Genomic DNA, 20,800 nt, shown 5'->3' with positions numbered 1-20,800 from the left:
TAGAGGAGAGTAGAGAGAGAGAGAGGTAGAGGAGAGTAGAGAGAGAGAGGGTAGAGGAGAGTAGAGAGGAGAGAGAGTAGAGGAGAGGGTAGAGGAGAGTGAGAGGAGAGGAGGTAGAGAGAGAGAGGGTAGAGGAGAGGAGAGGAGAGGGTAGAGGAGAGTAGAGAGAGAGGAGAGAGGGTAGAGGAGAGTAGAGAGGAGAGGGGTAGAGGAGAGTAGAGAGGAGAGGGTAGAGGAGAGTAGAGAGAGAGAGGAGAGAGGTAGAGGAGAGTAGAGGAGAGAGGAGAGAGGGAGAGGAGAGGAGAGAGAGAGGAGAGGGGTAGAGGAGAGAGAGAGAGAGGAGAGAGGGTAGAGGAGAGTGAGAGAGAGAGGTAGAGGAGAGTAGAGGAGAGGGTAAAGGAGAGAGAGAGAGAGAGAAGGTAGAGGGGAGTAGAGAGAGAGGGTAGAGGAGAGTAGAGAGAGAGTAGTGGAGAGTAGAGAGAGAGAGAGAGTAGAGGAGAGTAGAGAGAGAGGGTAGAGAGAGAGTAGAGAGAGAGAGAGAGAGTAGAGGAGAGTAGAGAGAGAGAGGGTAGAGGAGAGTAGAGAGAGAGAGGGTAGAGGAGAGTAGAGAGAGAGGAGGAGAGTAGAGGAGAGTAGAGAGAGAGAGGGTAGAGGAGAGTAGAGAGAGAGAGGAGAGTAGAGAGAGAGTAGAGGAGAGTAGAGGAGAGAGAGAGAGTAGAGGAGAGTAGAGAGAGAGAGGGTAGAGGAGAGTAGAGAGGAGAGGGTAGAGGAGAGTAGAGAGGAGAGGGTAGAGGAGAGTAGAGAGGAGAGGGTAGAGGAGAGTAGAGAGGAGAGGGTAGAGGAGAGTAGAGAGAGAGAGAGGAGAGAGGGTAGAGGAGAGTAGAGAGGGAGAGGAGAGAGAGAGGAGAGAGAGAGAGAGAGGAGAGAGGGTAGAGGAGAGAGAGAGAGAGAGGAGAGAGGGTAGAGGAGAGTAGAGAGAGAGGGTAGAGAGAGGAGGAAAGGATGAGGAGAGAGAGAGAGAGGTAGAGGAGAGTAGAGAGAGAGAGAGAGAGAGGGTAGAGGAGAGTAGAGAGATAGAGGAGAGAGGTAGAGGAGAGGAGAGAGGGTAGAGGAGAGTAGAGAGAGAGAGAGAGAGAGAGTAGAGAGAGAGTAGAGGAGAGTAGAGAGAGAGAGGGTAGAGGAGAGTAGAGAGAGAGAGGGTAGAGGAGAGTAGAGAGAGAGAGAGAGAGGAGAGTAGAGAGAGAGAGGGTAGAGGAGAGAGAGAGGTAGAGGAGAGTAGAGAGAGAGGGAGAGGAGAGTAGAGAGAGAGTAGAGGAGAGTAGAGAGAGAGAGGTAGAGGAGAGTAGAGAGAGAGGGTAGAGAGAGAGAGGGTAGAGGAGAGTAGAGAGAGAGAGTAGAGGAGAGTAGAGAGAGAGAGAGGTAGAGGAGAGTAGAGAGAGAGAGGGTAGAGGAGAGTGAGAGAGAGGGTAGAGGAGAGTAGAGAGAGGAGGGTAGAGGAGAGTAGAGAGGAGAGGGTAGAGGAGAGTAGAGAGAGAGTAGGGTAGAGGAGAGTAGAGAGGGTAGAGGAGAGTAGAGAGGAGAGTAGAGAGAGGTAGAGGAGAGTAGAGAGGAGAGGGTAGAGGAGAGTAGAGAGGAGTAGAGGAGAGTAGAGAGAGAGGGTAGAGGAGAGTAGAGAGAGAGGTAGAGGAGAGTAGAGAGAGAGAGAGGTAGAGGAGAGTAGAGAGAGAGAGGTAGAGGAGAGTAGAGAGAGAGTAGAGGAGAGTGGAGAGAGAGAGGAAGTAGAAGAGAGAGGGTAGAGGAGAGTAGGGAGAGAGAGAGAGAGTAGAGGAGAGTAGAGAGAGAGAGGGTAGAGGAGAGTAGAGAGAGAGAGGGTAGAGGAGAGTAGAGAGGGTAGAGGAGAGTAGAGAGAGAGAGGGTAGAGGAGAGTAGAGAGAGAGGTAGAGGAGAGTAGAGAGAGAGAGGGTAGAGGAGAGTAGAGAGAGAGTAGAGGAGAGTAGAGAGAGAGAGGGTAGAGGAGAGTAGAGAGAGAGAGGGTAGAGGAGAGTAGAGAGGAGAGAGAGAGTAGAGGAGAGTAGAGGAGAGTAGAGAGAGAGAGGGTAGAGGAGAGTAGAGAGGAGAGGGTAGAGGAGAGTAGAGAGAGAGGTAGAGGAGAGTAGAGAGAGGAGAGGAGAGTAGAGAGAGAGAGGGTAGAGGAGAGTAGAGAGAGAGGGTAGAGGAGAGTAGAGAGAGAGAGGAGAGAGGGTAGAGGAGAGTAGAGAGAGAGGAGAGGAGAGTAGAGAGAGAGAGGGTAGAGGAGAGTAGAGAGAGAGAGAGGAGAGTAGAGAGAGAGAGGGTAGAGGAGAGGAGAGAGGTAGAGGAGAGTAGAGAGAGAGGAGAGTAGAGAGAGAGGAGGGTAGAGAGAGAGAGAGAGAGAGAGAGGAGAGGTAGAGGAGAGTAGAGAGAGAGAGGAGAGTAGAGAGAGAGAGGGTAGAGGAGAGTAGAGAGAGAGAGAGAGAGGGTAGAGGAGGAGTAGAGGAGAGTAGAGAGAGAGAGGAGAGAGAGAGAGAGAGTAGAGGAGAGTAGAGAGAGAGAGGGTAGAGGAGAGTAGAGAGAGAGAGGGTAGAGGAGAGTAGAGAGAGAGAGGGTAGAGGAGAGTAGAGAGGTAGAGGAGAGTAGAGAGAGAGAGAGAGAGAGAGAGAGGGTAGAGAGAGAGAGAGAGAGAGAGGGTAGAGGAGAGTAGAGAGAGAGTGAGGAGAGAGGTAGAGGAGAGTAGAGAGAGAGGGAGAGGAGAGTAGAGAGAGAGAGGGTAGAGGAGAGTAGAGAGAGAGGGTAGAGGAGAGTAGAGAGAGAGAGGGTAGAGGAGAGTAGAGAGAGAGGGTAGAGGAGAGTAGAGAGAGAGGGTAGAGGAGAGTAGAGAGAGAGAGGGTAGAGGAGAGTAGAGAGAGAGGGTAGAGGAGAGTAGAGAGAGAGAGGGTAGAGGAGAGTAGAGAGAGAGGGTAGAGGAGAGTAGAGAGAGAGAGGGTAGAGGAGAGTAGAGAGTAGAGGAGAGTAGAGAGAGAGAGGGTAGAGGAGAGAGAGAGGGTAGAGGAGAGTAGAGAGAGAGAGGGTAGAGGAGAGTAGAGAGAGAGAGGGTAGAGGAGAGTAGAGAGAGAGAGAGTAGAGGAGAGTAGAGGAGAGTAGAGAGAGAGAGAGAGAGAGAGAGAGGGTAGAGAGAGAGAGGAGAGAGAGAGGGTAGAGGAGAGTAGAGAGAGAGTGAGGGTAGAGGAGAGTAGAGAGTAGAGGAGAGTAGAGAGAGAGTAGAGGAGAGTAGAGAGAGAGAGGGTAGAGGAGAGTAGAGAGAGGGTAGAGGAGAGTAGAGAGAGAGAGGGTAGAGGAGAGTAGAGAGAGAGAGGGTAGAGGAGAGTAGAGAGAGAGAGAGAGAGAGGGTAGAGGAGAGTAGAGAGAGAGAGAGAGAGAGGGTAGAGGAGAGTAGAGAGAGAGGGTAGAGGAGAGTAGAGAGAGAGAGGGTAGAGGAGAGTAGAGAGAGGGTAGAGGAGAGTAGAGAGAGAGAGTAGAGGAGAGTAGAGAGAGAGAGAGAGAGAGGGTAGAGGAGAGTAGAGAGAGAGAGGGTAGAGGAGAGTAGAGGAGAGTAGAGAGAGAGAGAGAGAGAGGGTAGAGGAGAGTAGAGAGAGAGAGGGTAGAGGAGAGTAGAGAGAGAGAGGGTAGAGGAGAGTAGAGAGAGGGTAGAGGAGAGTAGAGAGAGAGAGAGAGGAGAGTAGAGAGAGAGAGAGAGAGAGAGAGAGGATAGAGGAGAGTAGAGAGAGGGTAGAGGAGAGTAGAGAGAGAGAGGGTAGAGGAGAGTAGAGAGAGAGGGTAGAGGAGAGTAGAGAGGAGAGGGTAGAGGAGAGTAGAGAGAGGAGAGTAGAGAGAGAGGGGGGAGGTGAGGAGAGGGGAGATGAAAGAAAGTATAGGGGAGATAAGAGAGAGGGGAGAGGATAGGGGAGAGCGGGGAGAGAAGGGGGGTGAGGAGAGGGGAGATGAAAGAAAGTGTAGGGGATATAAGAGAGAGGATAGGGGAGAGCGGAGCGAGCAGGGAGAGAGGGTAGGGGAGATAAGAGGGGGGAGGAGAGAGAGGGAAAATGTAGAGAAGAGCAGAGTGATAGAGAGGGTAGAGGAGAGAGAGAGAGAGATGCAGGAGAGAGCATACTCACTGTGGAAGAAGGGCTTCTGTAATGAGAGTCAGTAGTCTGCCAGTTGAAGAGTTGCACTCTCTCTCTCTCCTCTCCTCCTTCCTCTCTCCCTCCTCCACGGCCTCTTGGCTCAGCAGCAGCAGTGTGATCTCTGACAGAACCCGCAAGCTGACGATACGCCACTCCACTACAACACAAAACAGAGCATGTAAAACACACACACACACACACACACACACACACACACACACACACACACACACACCACACACACACACACACACACACACACACACACACAATTATTGATCCATGCAGACCCTCTGCAGTGAGAGAGCTGATATTTACCTTAAATACAAATCAAAACATTTACTACAATACCAAACACATGCAGTTGTGGTTAACTTTAGACCAAGGGCCTTGCTGTGTGCCAGGCTAGATAGGGAACACTGAATTAACTTTAGACCAAGGGCCTTGCTGTGTGCCATGCTAGATAGGGAACACTGAATTAACTTTAGACCAAGGGCCTTGCTGTGTGCCAGGCTAGATAGGGAACATTGAATTAACTTTAGACCAAGGGCCTTGCTGTGTGCCATGCTAGATAGGGAACACTGAATTAACTTTAGACCAAGGGCCTTGCTGTGTGCCATGCTAGATAGGGAACACTGAATTAACTTTAGACCAAGGGCCTTGCTGTGTGCCATGCTAGATAGGGAACACTGAATTAACTTTAGACCAAGGGCCTTTCTGTGTGCCATGCTAGATAGGGAACACTGAATTAACTTTAGACCAAGGGCCTTGCTGTGTGCCATGCTAGATAGGGAACACTGAATTAACTTTAGACCAAGGGCCTTGCTGTGTGCCATGCTAGATAGGGAACATTGAATTAACTTTAGACCAAGGGCCTTGCTGTGTGCCATGCTAGATAGGGAACATTGAATTAACTTTAGACCAAGGGCCTTGCTGTGTGCCATGCTAGATAGGGAACACTGAATTAACTTTAGACCAAGGGCCTTGCTGTGTGCCATGCTAGATAGGGAACACTGAATTAACTTTAGACCAAGGGCCTTGCTGTGTGCCATGCTAGATAGGGAACACTGAATTAACTTTAGACCAAGGGCCTTGCTGTGTGCCATGCTAGATAGGGAACACTGAATTAACTTTAGACCAAGGGCCTTGCTGTGTGCCATGCTAGATAGGGAACATTGAATTAACTTTAGACCAAGGGCCTTGCTGTGTGCCATGCTAGATAGGGAACATTGAATTAACTTTAGACCAAGGGCCTTGCTGTGTGCCATGCTAGATAGGGAACACTGAATTAACTTTAGACCAAGGGCCTTGCTGTGTGCCATGCTAGATAGGGAACACTGAATTAACTTTAGACCAAGGGCCTTGCTGTGTGCCATGCTAGATAGGGAACACTGAATTAACTTTAGACCAAGGGCCTTGCTGTGTGCCATGCTAGATAGGGAACACTGAATTAACTTTAGACCAAGGGCCTTGCTGTGTGCCATGCTAGATAGGGAACATTGAATTAACTTTAGACCAAGGGCCTTGCTGTGTGCCATGCTAGATAGGGAACATTGCAGAATGGGCACGTTCCAGACTGCCTATCTATGTACTTAGATGTTAAGCATGGAGAGCACATGACCCAGCCGTTTCCTTACCGTTTTTACTGAAGGCAAGAGAAGTCAGTGGAGGAAGAATGCAATCAACAACCTTGAAGAGATAAAACATTTGTTTTTTTACATAAAATAAACAACAAATAAATATAAAATAAACAAACGTAAAATAAACGACAAATAAATAAAACATAAAGATCAAATAAACAACACATAAACCTAATATAAAGACAGTATTTCCATTTGACTCCTATTATACATCACCTACAAGTCATTTATTCATCACATGCAAATGTATAATCATGTCTTTTCTTTAAAACATATTGTCTATTAAAGCTAGGAGCAATGAAATCGAGCACTTGTGTGAGCACTCCCAATCTCTATGTAAATGTGATGTTGCCCCTGTCCTTCCATCATAAACACCTGATGTGAGCACTTTTTATAATAACAATTGGATCCATCCCTATTATGATTATGACTATTTCCATAGAAACAACAGTAAACACTCTGTTCTGTTCTAGTCTATTATGATGAGGACTATTTCCATAGAAACAACAGTAAACACTCTGTTCTGTTCTAGTCTATTATGATGAGGACTATTTCCATAGAAACAACAGTAAACACTCTGTTCTGTTCTAGTCTATTATGATGAGGACTATTTCCATAGAAACAACAGTAAACGCTCTGTTCTGTTCTAGTCTATTATGATGAGGACTATTTCCATAGAAACAACAGTAAACGCTCTGTTCTGTTCTAGTCTATTATGATGAGGACTATTTCCATAGAAACAACAGTAAACACTCTGTTCTGTTCTAGTCTATTATGATGAGGACTATTTCCATAGAAACAACAGTAAACGCTCTGTTCTGTTCTAGTCTATTATGATTATGACTATTTCCATAGAAACAACAGTAAACACTCTGTTCTGTTCTAGTCTATTATGATGAGGACTATTTCCATAGAAACAACAGTAAACACTCTGTTCTGTTCTAGTCTATTATGATGAGGACTATTTCCATAGAAACAACAGTAAACGCTCTGTTCTGTTCTAGTCTATTATGATGAGGACTATTTCCATAGAAACAACAGTAAACGCTCTGTTCTGTTCTAGTCTATTATGATGAGGACTATTTCCATAGAAACAACAGTAAACACTCTGTTCTGTTCTAGTCTATTATGATGAGGACTATTTCCATAGAAACAACAGTAAACGCTTTGTTCTGTTCTAGTCTATTATGATGAGGACTATTTCCATAGAAACAACACTAAACGCTCTGTTCTGTTCTAGTCTATTATGATGAGGACTATTTCCATAGAAACAACAGTAAACGCTCTGTTCTGTTCTAGTCTATTATGATGAGGACTATTTCCATAGAAACAACAGTAAACGCTCTGTTCTGTTCTAGTCTATTATGATGAGGACTATTTCCATAGAAACAACAGTAAACGCTCTGTTCTGTTCTAGTCTATTATGATGAGGACTATTTCCATAGAAACAACAGTAAACGCTCTGTTCTGTTCTAGTCTATTATGATGAGGACTATTTCCATAGAAACAACAGTAAACACTCTGTTCTGTTCTAGTCTATTATGATGAGGACTATTTCCATAGAAACAACAGTAAACGCTCTGTTCTGTTCTAGTCTATTATGATGAGGACTATTTCCAAAGAAACAACAGTAAACGCTCTGTTCTGTTCTAGTCTATTATGATGAGGACTATTTCCATAGAAACAACAGTAAACGCTCTGTTCTGTTCTAGTCTCAACAAGGATGTAATCTAAACAGGAGACAACATTAGAATAACAAGCCTGAGGTGGGTATAAAGGATGTACTGTGTCTCGATGGATCCATCCCAAATGGCAGCCTATTCCCTATATAGTGCACTACCCTCGACCAGAGCCCTATGCGCCCTGGACAAAAGCAGTGCACTACTGTATAAGGGGATTGGGGTGCCATTTGGGATGGATCCATTGAGCATCTTTGTTGTTTATTAGACTATATCCATCAAAAGAGACTGTTGTGCTTCGCTGTCGCCTATTTCCCACTATATTCTGTTTAGCACATATTCTCCCTCCGCCGTGCAAACTGTTTTTAGTCTGTCTGACTCAGAAGAAGCTTTTCTATCAGGCAACAGCCAGTCAACAGTATAAATAGATAGAACTAAAAACAGATGACTAGATCTGATATTGCTGTGGTTCACCTCTGCAGAGAGCTTGTTCCAACAATTTATTTAACCTTTATTTAACATGGCAAGTCAGTTAAGAACAAATTCTTATTTACAATGAGTCCCTAACCCGGCCAAACCCGGACGACACTGGGCCAATTGTGCACCGCCCTATGGGACTCCAAATCCCGGCCGGATGTGATACAGCCTGGATTTGAGCCAGGGACTGTAGTGACGCCTCTTGCACTGAGATGCAGTGCCTTCGACCACTGCGCCACTCGGGAACAAAAGGAAACATTAAACTGTGTGTGTGTATATGTGTGTGTACTCATGCATGTGTGTGTGTGTACGGCCGCTGACAGACAACGCTCAGCGGAATCTAATGACTAGTGGCAGACATGTCATTCACCTTTCTTCTCATGTTACTCAGTATGAGAGGAGCTGTGCTTCCTGCCTGTGTCCCAAATGGCACCCTATTCCCTTTATAGTGCACTACTTTTGACCATGGCCAATAGTATATAGGGAATAGTGCCTGGCCCAGCTCCTTCCTGTAGGTCCATATTCATTACCCAGTCTCCTCAGACCAGACCAAGGCCCAGCTGCACTCTGCTGGAGCTCCTCTGAGACAGCACAACTGATGGTCTGCTGGCCTGACAGTCTCTCTCCAACACCATACATGATTACTCCAAGTCAACCCCCCATGCCAGGGCCCTGTGTTGGGGAGGGACGTACAGGGCTGGTAGACAATCCCTAACCACTAGTCCTTAGCCCCTCGACACTTATGTAGATCTGAGTGGACATGAGTGGACCAGTCCCCTAAGAGGTTAGGGGCTAAGGGGTTGGGGCTAAGGGGTCAGGGGCTAAGGGGCTAGAGGGTTAGTGGCTAGGGGCTAAGAGGTTAGGGGCTAAGGGGTTGGGGCTAAGGGGTCAGGGGCTAAGGGGCTAGAGGGTTAGTGGCTAGGGGCTAAGAGGTTAGAGGGTTAGTGGCTAGGGGCTAAGAGGTTAGGGGCTAAGGGGTTGGGGCTAAGCGGCCAGGGGGGTAGGGGATAAGGGTCTAAGGGGTTAGGGGCTAAGAGGTTAGGAACTATGGGGTTAGGGGCAAGGGACTAGGAGGTTAGGAACTAGGGGCTAGGAACTAGGGGGTTAGGGACTAGACGCTAAGGAGTTTGGGCTAAGGGGCTAGGGGATAAGAGGTTAGGGACTAGGAGGTTAGGGACTAGGACCCTACTCACAGTACAGTGATGGGGCGTCAGCAGGGCTGGGTGCTGGGTGATGGCCTCCACAGCTGACAGAGTGTTCCTGATCAGCTCCTCTGAACCTGCTTGTCCTGGGAATCAAGCAGCAGGTTACACCTACAGTATGGACTTTATGGGCCAGTTGTCCAGATGAAACCTGTACTACTAATAACCAGAGATAAAGCAAGCTGACATTCACTCACCTATTGCACTGCCCAAACTGGTCTCACTGGCATCAATAGATGTTATGTGATTCTGGAAGACACATGAGAAATGAGGGGTGCAGAAGGCCATGGGACCATACCACTACACATCACTGTCTCAATGACTTACCAGCAGTGCTCCAAATCTGAAGAGAAACTCCTCAGTCACAACCTGAGGTCTGAATATCTAAAAAACACAGAGAGAGAGAGGAAGAGAGGAAGAGAGGAAGAGAGGAAGAGAGAGAGACAGACAGACAGACAGACAGACAGACAGACAGACAGACAGACAGACAGACAGACCAGACAGACCAGACAGACCAGACAGACCAGACAGACCAGACAGACCAGACAGACAGACAGACAGACAGACAGACAGAGAGAGAGAGAGACAGGGAGACAGAGAGAGAGAGAGAGAGAGAGAGAGAGAGAGGGAAAAGGAGATAGATATTACACTGTGTCCCAGTTACAGTAAGTTCTGTCTCTCTCTCTCTGACCTCAGCCAACCTGTCCTCCTCTCTAACTCTTAATTCCCTGCCAACTTTCTCTGCTCCTGTATGCAGAGGCTTCGTAAAGCCCCACTGAGCTGTCAGCCCACAGTAGAGCATCGTTTTCTCTTTCTCACCAGGTCCAGCAGCACGCAGACACACACACGCACACACACACACACACACACACACACACACACACACACACACACACACACACACACACACACACACACACACACACACACACACACACACACACACACACACACACACACACACACACACACACACACACACACACGAGAGAGAATCTAAAACAAAAAACAAACACTCTAAATAACATTAAAGGACTGCTCCATACATGTATTGATTAAGAGCTCCAGGGCAGACGTGGCCTGTAGTAAAGAGACTGACACATAGATGTAAACCAGAGCATCAGTCCAGACTCACATCAGAGACCAGCTACAGTTATAATATCATCAGTTAGACCAGACTCACATCAGAGACCAGCTACAGTTATAATATCATCAGTTAGACCAGACTCACATCAGAGACCAGCTACAGTTATAATATCATCAGTTAGACCAGACTCACATCAGAGACCAGCTACAGTTATAATATCATCAGTTAGACCAGACTCACATCAGAGACCAGCTACAGTTATAATATCATCAGTAAGACCAGACTCACATCAGAGACCAGCTACAGTTATAATATCATCAGTTAGACCAGACTCACATCAGAGACCTGCTACAGTTATAATATCATCAGTTAGACCAGACTCACATCAGAGACCAGCTACAGTTATAATATCATCAGTTAGACCAGACTCACATCAGAGACCAGCTACAGTTATAATATCATCAGTTAGACCAGACTCACATCAGAGACCAGCTACAGTTATAATATCATCAGTAAGACCAGACTCACATCAGAGACCAGCTACAGTTATAATATCATCAGTTAGACCAGACTCACATCAGAGACCAGCTACAGTTATAATATCATCAGTTAGACCAGACTCACATCAGAGACCAGCTACAGTTATAATATCATCAGTTAGACCAGACTCACATCAGAGACCAGCTACAGTTATAATATCATCAGTTAGACCAGACTCACATCAGAGACCAGCTACAGTTATAATATCATCAGTTAGACCAGACTCACATCAGAGACCAGCTACAGTTATAATATCATCAGTTAGACCAGACTCACATCAGAGACCAGCTACAGTTATAATATCATCAGTTAGACCAGACTCACATCAGAGACCAGCTACAGTTATAATATCATCAGTTAGACCAGACTCACATCAGAGACCAGCTACAGTTATAATATCATCAGTTAGACCAGACTCACATCAGAGACCAGCTACAGTTATAATATCATCAGTTAGACCAGACTCACATCAGAGACCAGCTACAGTTATAATATCATCAGTTAGACCAGACTCACATCAGAGACCAGCTACAGTTATAATATCATCAGTTAGACCAGACTCACATCAGAGACCAGCTACAGTTATAATATCATCAGTTAGACCAGACTCACATCAGAGACCAGCTACAGTTATAATATCATCAGTTAGACCAGACTCACATCAGAGACCAGCTACAGTTATAATATCATCAGTTAGACCAGACTCACATCAGAGACCAGCTACAGTTATAATATCATCAGTTAGACCAGACTCACATCAGAGACCAGCTACAGTTATAATATCATCAGTTAGACCAGACTCACATCAGAGACCAGCTACAGTTATAATATCATCAGTTAGACCAGACTCACATCAGAGACCAGCTACAGTTATAATATCATCAGTTAGACCAGACTCACATCAGAGACCAGCTACAGTTATAATATCATCAGTTAGACCAGACTCACATCAGAGACCAGCTACAGTTATAATATCATCAGTTAGACCAGACTCACATCAGAGACCAGCTACAGTTATAATATCATCAGTTAGACCAGACTCACATCAGAGACCAGCTACAGTTATAATATCATCAGTTAGACCAGACTCACATCAGAGACCAGCTACAGTTATAATATCATCAGTTAGACCAGACTCACATCAGAGACCAGCTACAGTTATAATATCATCAGTTAGACCAGACTCACATCAGAGACCAGCTACAGTTATAATATCATCAGTTAGACCAGACTCACATCAGAGACCAGCTACAGTTATAATATCATCAGTTAGACCAGACTCACATCAGAGACCAGCTACAGTTATAATATCATCAGTTAGACCAGACTCACATCAGAGACCAGCTACAGTTATAATATCATCAGTTAGACCAGACTCACATCAGAGACCAGCTACAGTTATAATATCATCAGTTAGACCAGACTCACATCAGAGACCAGCTACAGTTATAATATCATCAGTTAGACCAGACTCACATCAGAGACCAGCTACAGTTATAATATCATCAGTTAGACCAGACTCACATCAGAGACCAGCTACAGTTATAATATCATCAGTTAGACCAGACTCACATCAGAGACCAGCTACAGTTATAATATCATCAGTTAGACCAGACTCACATCAGAGACCAGCTACAGTTATAATATCATCAGTTAGACCAGACTCACATCAGAGACCAGCTACAGTTATAATATCATCAGTTAGACCAGACTCACATCAGAGACCAGCTACAGTTATAATATCATCAGTTAGACCAGACTCACATCAGAGACCAGCTACAGTTATAATATCATCAGTTAGACCAGACTCACATCAGAGACCAGCTACAGTTATAATATCATCAGTTAGACCAGACTCACATCAGAGACCAGCTACAGTTATAATATCATCAGTTAGACCAGACTCACATCAGAGACCAGCTACAGTTATAATATCATCAGTTAGACCAGACTCACATCAGAGACCAGCTACAGTTATAATATCATCAGTTAGACCAGACTCACATCAGAGACCAGCTACAGTTATAATATCATCAGTTAGACCAGACTCACATCAGAGACCAGCTACAGTTATAATATCATCAGTTAGACCAGACTCACATCAGAGACCAGCTACAGTTATAATATCATCAGTTAGACCAGACTCACATCAGAGACCAGCTACAGTTATAATATCATCAGTTAGACCAGACTCACATCAGAGACCAGCTACAGTTATAATATCATCAGTTAGACCAGACTCACATCAGAGACCAGCTACAGTTATAATATCATCAGTTAGACCAGACTCACATCAGAGACCAGCTACAGTTATAATATCATCAGTTAGACCAGACTCACATCAGAGACCAGCTACAGTTATAATATCATCAGTTAGACCAGACTCACATCAGAGACCAGCTACAGTTATAATATCATCAGTTAGACCAGACTCACATCAGAGACCAGCTACAGTTATAATATCATCAGTTAGACCAGACTCACATCAGAGACCAGCTACAGTTATAATATCATCAGTTAGACCAGACTCACATCAGAGACCAGCTACAGTTATAATATCATCAGTTAGACCAGACTCACATCAGAGACCAGCTACAGTTATAATATCATCAGTTAGACCAGACTCACATCAGAGACCAGCTACAGTTATAATATCATCAGTTAGACCAGACTCACATCAGAGACCAGCTACAGTTATAATATCATCAGTTAGACCAGACTCACATCAGAGACCAGCTACAGTTATAATATCATCAGTTAGACCAGACTCACATCAGAGACCAGCTACAGTTATAATATCATCAGTTAGACCAGACTCACATCAGAGACCAGCTACAGTTATAATATCATCAGTTAGACCAGACTCACATCAGAGACCAGCTACAGTTATAATATCATCAGTTAGACCAGACTCACATCAGAGACCAGCTACAGTTATAATATCATCAGTTAGACCAGACTCACATCAGAGACCAGCTACAGTTATAATATCATCAGTTAGACCAGACTCACATCAGAGACCAGCTACAGTTATAATATCATCAGTTAGACCAGACTCACATCAGAGACCAGCTACAGTTATAATATCATCAGTTAGACCAGACTCACATCAGAGACCAGCTACAGTTATAATATCATCAGTTAGACCAGACTCACATCAGAGACCAGCTACAGTTATAATATCATCAGTTAGACCAGACTCACATCAGAGACCAGCTACAGTTATAATATCATCAGTTAGACCAGACTCACATCAGAGACCAGCTACAGTTATAATATCATCAGTTAGACCAGACTCACATCAGAGACCAGCTACAGTTATAATATCATCAGTTAGACCAGACTCACATCAGAGACCAGCTACAGTTATAATATCATCAGTTAGACCAGACTCACATCAGAGACCAGCTACAGTTATAATATCATCAGTTAGACCAGACTCACATCAGAGACCAGCTACAGTTATAATATCATCAGTTAGACCAGACTCACATCAGAGACCAGCTACAGTTATAATATCATCAGTTAGACCAGACTCACATCAGAGACCAGCTACAGTTATAATATCATCAGTTAGACCAGACTCACATCAGAGACCAGCTACAGTTATAATATCATCAGTTAGACCAGACTCACATCAGAGACCAGCTACAGTTATAATATCATCAGTTAGACCAGACTCACATCAGAGACCAGCTACAGTTATAATATCATCAGTTAGACCAGACTCACATCAGAGACCAGCTACAGTTATAATATCATCAGTTAGACCAGACTCACATCAGAGACCAGCTACAGTTATAATATCATCAGTTAGACCAGACTCACATCAGAGACCAGCTACAGTTATAATATCATCAGTTAGACCAGACTCACATCAGAGACCAGCTACAGTTATAATATCATCAGTTAGACCAGACTCACATCAGAGACCAGCTACAGTTATAATATCATCAGTTAGACCAGACTCACATCAGAGACCAGCTACAGTTATAATATCATCAGTTAGACCAGACTCACATCAGAGACCAGCTACAGTTATAATATCATCAGTTAGACCAGACTCACATCAGAGACCAGCTACAGTTATAATATCATCAGTTAGACCAGACTCACATCAGAGACCAGCTACAGTTATAATATCATCAGTTAGACCAGACTCACATCAGAGACCAGCTACAGTTATAATATCATCAGTTAGACCAGACTCACATCAGAGACCAGCTACAGTTATAATATCATCAGTTAGACCAGACTCACATCAGAGACCAGCTACAGTTATAATATCATCAGTTAGACCAGACTCACATCAGAGACCAGCTACAGTTATAATATCATCAGTTAGACCAGACTCACATCAGAGACCAGCTACAGTTATAATATCATCAGTTAGACCAGACTCACATCAGAGACCAGCTACAGTTATAATATCATCAGTTAGACCAGACTCACATCAGAGACCAGCTACAGTTATAATATCATCAGTTAGACCAGACTCACATCAGAGACCAGCTACAGTTATAATATCATCAGTTAGACCAGACTCACATCAGAGACCAGCTACAGTTATAATATCATCAGTTAGACCAGACTCACATCAGAGACCAGCTACAGTTATAATATCATCAGTTAGACCAGACTCACATCAGAGACCAGCTACAGTTATAATATCATCAGTTAGACCAGACTCACATCAGAGACCAGCTACAGTTATAATATCATCAGTTAGACCAGACTCACATCAGAGACCAGCTACAGTTATAATATCATCAGTTAGACCAGACTCACATCAGAGACCAGCTACAGTTATAATATCATCAGTTAGACCAGACTCACATCAGAGACCAGCTACAGTTATAATATCATCAGTTAGACCAGACTCACATCAGAGACCAGCTACAGTTATAATATCATCAGTTAGACCAGACTCACATCAGAGACCAGCTACAGTTATAATATCATCAGTTAGACCAGACTCACATCAGAGACCAGCTACAGTTATAATATCATCAGTTAGACCAGACTCACATCAGAGACCAGCTACAGTTATAATATCATCAGTTAGACCAGACTCACATCAGAGACCAGCTACAGTTATAATATCATCAGTTAGACCAGACTCACATCAGAGACCAGCTACAGTTATAATATCATCAGTTAGACCAGACTCACATCAGAGACCAGCTACAGTTATAATATCATCAGTTAGACCAGACTCACATCAGAGACCAGCTACAGTTATAATATCATCAGTTAGACCAGACTCACATCAGAGACCAGCTACAGTTATAATATCATCAGTTAGACCAGACTCACATCAGAGACCAGCTACAGTTATAATATCATCAGTTAGACCAGACTCACATCAGAGACCAGCTACAGTTATAATATCATCAGTTAGACCAGACTCACATCAGAGACCAGCTACAGTTATAATATCATCAGTTAGACCAGACTCACATCAGAGACCAGCTACAGTTATAATATCATCAGTTAGACCAGACTCACATCAGAGACCAGCTACAGTTATAATATCATCAGTTAGACCAGACTCACATCAGAGACCAGCTACAGTTATAATATCATCAGTTAGACCAGACTCACATCAGAGACCAGCTACAGTTATAATATCATCAGTTAGACCAGACTCACATCAGAGACCAGCTACAGTTATAATATCATCAGTTAGACCAGACTCACATCAGAGACCAGCTACAGTTATAATATCATCAGTTAGACCAGACTCACATCAGAGACCAGCTACAGTTATAATATCATCAGTTAGACCAGACTCACATCAGAGACCAGCTACAGTTATAATATCATCAGTTAGACCAGACTCACATCAGAGACCAGCTACAGTTATAATATCATCAGTTAGACCAGACTCACATCAGAGACCAGCTACAGTTATAATATCATCAGTTAGACCAGACTCACATCAGAGACCAGCTACAGTTATAATATCATCAGTTAGACCAGACTCACATCAGAGACCAGCTACAGTTATAATATCATCAGTTAGACCAGACTCACATCAGAGACCAGCTACAGTTATAATATCATCAGTTAGACCAGACTCACATCAGAGACCAGCTACAGTTATAATATCATCAGTTAGACCAGACTCACATCAGAGACCAGCTACAGTTATAATATCATCAGTTAGACCAGACTCACATCAGAGACCAGCTACAGTTATAATATCATCAGTTAGACCAGACTCACATCAGAGACCAGCTACAGTTATAATATCATCAGTTAGACCAGACTCACATCAGAGACCAGCTACAGTTATAATATCATCAGTTAGACCAGACTCACATCAGAGACCAGCTACAGTTATAATATCATCAGTTAGACCAGACTCACATCAGAGACCAGCTACAGTTATAATATCATCAGTTAGACCAGACTCACATCAGAGACCAGCTACAGTTATAATATCATCAGTTAGACCAGACTCACATCAGAGACCAGCTACAGTTATAATATCATCAGTTAGACCAGACTCACATCAGAGACCAGCTACAGTTATAATATCATCAGTTAGACCAGACTCACATCAGAGACCAGCTACAGTTATAATATCATCAGTTAGACCAGACTCACATCAGAGACCAGCTACAGTTATAATATCATCAGTTAGACCAGACTCACATCAGAGACCAGCTACAGTTATAATATCATCAGTTAGACCAGACTCACATCAGAGACCAGCTACAGTTATAATATCATCAGTTAGACCAGACTCACATCAGAGACCAGCTACAGTTATAATATCATCAGTTAGACCAGACTCACATCAGAGACCAGCTACAGTTATAATATCATCAGTTAGACCAGACTCACATCAGAGACCAGCTACAGTTATAATATCATCAGTTAGACCAGACTCACATCAGAGACCAGCTACAGTTATAATATCATCAGTTAGACCAGACTCACATCAGAGACCAGCTACAGTTATAATATCATCAGTTAGACCAGACTCACATCAGAGACCAGCTACAGTTATAATATCATCAGTTAGACCAGACTCACATCAGAGACCAGCTACAGTTATAATATCATCAGTTAGACCAGACTCACATCAGAGACCAGCTACAGTTATAATATCATCAGTTAGACCAGACTCACATCAGAGACCAGCTACAGTTATAATATCATCAGTTAGACCAGACTCACATCAGAGACCAGCTACAGTTATAATATCATCAGTTAGACCAGACTCACATCAGAGACCAGCTACAGTTATAATATCATCAGTTAGACCAGACTCACATCAGAGACCAGCTACAGTTATAATATCATCAGTTAGACCAGACTCACATCAGAGACCAGCTACAGTTATAATATCATCAGTTAGACCAGACTCACATCAGAGACCAGCTACAGTTATAATATCATCAGTTAGACCAGACTCACATCAGAGACCAGCTACAGTTATAATATCATCAGTTAGACCAGACTCACATCAGAGACCAGCTACAGTTATAATATCATCAGTTAGACCAGACTCACATCAGAGACCAGCTACAGTTATAATATCATCAGTTAGACCAGACTCACATCAGAGACCAGCTACAGTTATAATATCATCAGTTAGACCAGACTCACATCAGAGACCAGCTACAGTTATAATATCATCAGTTAGACCAGACTCACATCAGAGACCAGCTACAGTTATAATATCATCAGTTAGACCAGACTCACATCAGAGACCAGCTACAGTTATAATATCATCAGTTAGACCAGACTCACATCAGAGACCAGCTACAGTTATAATATCATCAGTTAGACCAGACTCACATCAGAGACCAGCTACAGTTATAATATCATCAGTTAGACCAGACTCACATCAGAGACCAGCTACAGTTATAATATCATCAGTTAGACCAGACTCACATCAGAGACCAGCTACAGTTATAATATCATCAGTTAGACCAGACTCACATCAGAGACCAGCTACAGTTATAATATCATCAGTTAGACCAGACTCACATCAGAGACCAGCTACAGTTATAATATCATCAGTTAGACCAGACTCACATCAGAGACCAGCTACAGTTATAATATCATCAGTTAGACCAGACTCACATCAGAGACCAGCTACAGTTATAATATCATCAGTTAGACCAGACTCACATCAGAGACCAGCTACAGTTATAATATCATCAGTTAGACCAGACTCACATCAGAGACCAGCTACAGTTATAATATCATCAGTTAGACCAGACTCACATCAGAGACCAGCTACAGTTATAATATCATCAGTTAGACCAGACTCACATCAGAGACCAGCTACAGTTATAATATCATCAGTTAGACCAGACTCACATCAGAGACCAGCTACAGTTATAATATCATCAGTTAGACCAGACTCACATCAGAGACCAGCTACAGTTATAATATCATCAGTTAGACCAGACTCACATCAGAGACCAGCTACAGTTATAATATCATCAGTTAGACCAGACTCACATCAGAGACCAGCTACAGTTATAATATCATCAGTTAGACCAGACTCACATCAGAGACCAGCTACAGTTATAATATCATCAGTTAGACCAGACTCACATCAGAGACCAGCTACAGTTATAATATCATCAGTTAGACCAGACTCACATCAGAGACCAGCTACAGTTATAATATCATCAGTTAGACCAGACTCACATCAGAGACCAGCTACAGTTATAATATCATCAGTTAGACCAGACTCACATCAGAGACCAGCTACAGTTATAATATCATCAGTTAGACCAGACTCACATCAGAGACCAGCTACAGTTATAATATCATCAGTTAGACCAGACTCACATCAGAGACCAGCTACAGTTATAATATCATCAGTTAGACCAGACTCACATCAGAGACCAGCTACAGTTATAATATCATCAGTTAGACCAGACTCACATCAGAGACCAGCTACAGTTATAATATCATCAGTTAGACCAGACTCACATCAGAGACCAGCTACAGTTATAATATCATCAGTTAGACCAGACTCACATCAGAGACCAGCTACAGTTATAATATCATCAGTTAGACCAGACTCACATCAGAGACCAGCTACAGTTATAATATCATCAGTTAGACCAGACTCACATCAGAGACCAGCTACAGTTATAATATCATCAGTTAGACCAGACTCACATCAGAGACCAGCTACAGTTATAATATCATCAGTTAGACCAGACTCACATCAGAGACCAGCTACAGTTATAATATCATCAGTTAGACCAGACTCACATCAGAGACCAGCTACAGTTATAATATCATCAGTTAGACCAGACTCACATCAGAGACCAGCTACAGTTATAATATCATCAGTTAGACCAGACTCACATCAGAGACCAGCTACAGTTATAATATCATCAGTTAGACCAGACTCACATCAGAGACCAGCTACAGTTATAATATCATCAGTTAGACCAGACTCACATCAGAGACCAGCTACAGTTATAATATCATCAGTTAGACCAGACTCACATCAGAGACCAGCTACAGTTATAATATCATCAGTTAGACCAGACTCACATCAGAGACCAGCTACAGTTATAATATCATCAGTTAGACCAGACTCACATCAGAGACCAGCTACAGTTATAATATCATCAGTTAGACCAGACTCACATCAGAGACCAGCTACAGTTATAATATCATCAGTTAGACCAGACTCACATCAGAGACCAGCTACAGTTATAATATCATCAGTTAGACCAGACTCACATCAGAGACCAGCTACAGTTATAATATCATCAGTTAGACCAGACTCACATCAGAGACCAGCTACAGTTATAATATCATCAGTTAGACCAGACTCACATCAGAGACCAGCTACAGTTATAATATCATCAGTTAGACCAGACTCACATCAGAGACCAGCTACAGTTATAATATCATCAGTTAGACCAGACTCACATCAGAGACCAGCTACAGTTATAATATCATCAGTTAGACCAGACTCACATCAGAGACCAGCTACAGTTATAAT

General features: G+C 43.4%; 1 protein-coding gene across 1 annotated transcript in view; it reads right to left on the bottom strand.

The window, feature by feature from the left end:
• LOC106605905 (serine/threonine-protein kinase ULK4) overlaps window positions 1-20,800 on the bottom strand; it is a 333,812-nt gene that overhangs the window by 115,796 nt on the left and 197,216 nt on the right. Inside the window, exons 25-29 of the mRNA XM_082975734.1 lie at window positions 9,504-9,560; window positions 9,374-9,425; window positions 9,168-9,262; window positions 5,816-5,867; window positions 4,170-4,335 (exon numbers count right to left, since the gene is read on the bottom strand). Coding sequence (XP_082831860.1) covers window positions 4,170-4,335; window positions 5,816-5,867; window positions 9,168-9,262; window positions 9,374-9,425; window positions 9,504-9,560 — 422 coding nt within the window. The remainder of the gene's footprint in view (window positions 1-4,169; window positions 4,336-5,815; window positions 5,868-9,167; window positions 9,263-9,373; window positions 9,426-9,503; window positions 9,561-20,800) is intronic.

The sequence above is a fragment of the Salmo salar genome, chromosome 05 (assembly GCF_965601325.2).
Source record: "Salmo salar chromosome 05, fSalSal1, whole genome shotgun sequence".
In the NCBI taxonomy this organism is placed as follows: Eukaryota; Metazoa; Chordata; class Actinopteri; order Salmoniformes; family Salmonidae; genus Salmo; species Salmo salar.
Note: the sequence above shows the minus strand (reverse complement) of the source record. Positions and strands in the feature narration are given on the sequence as shown.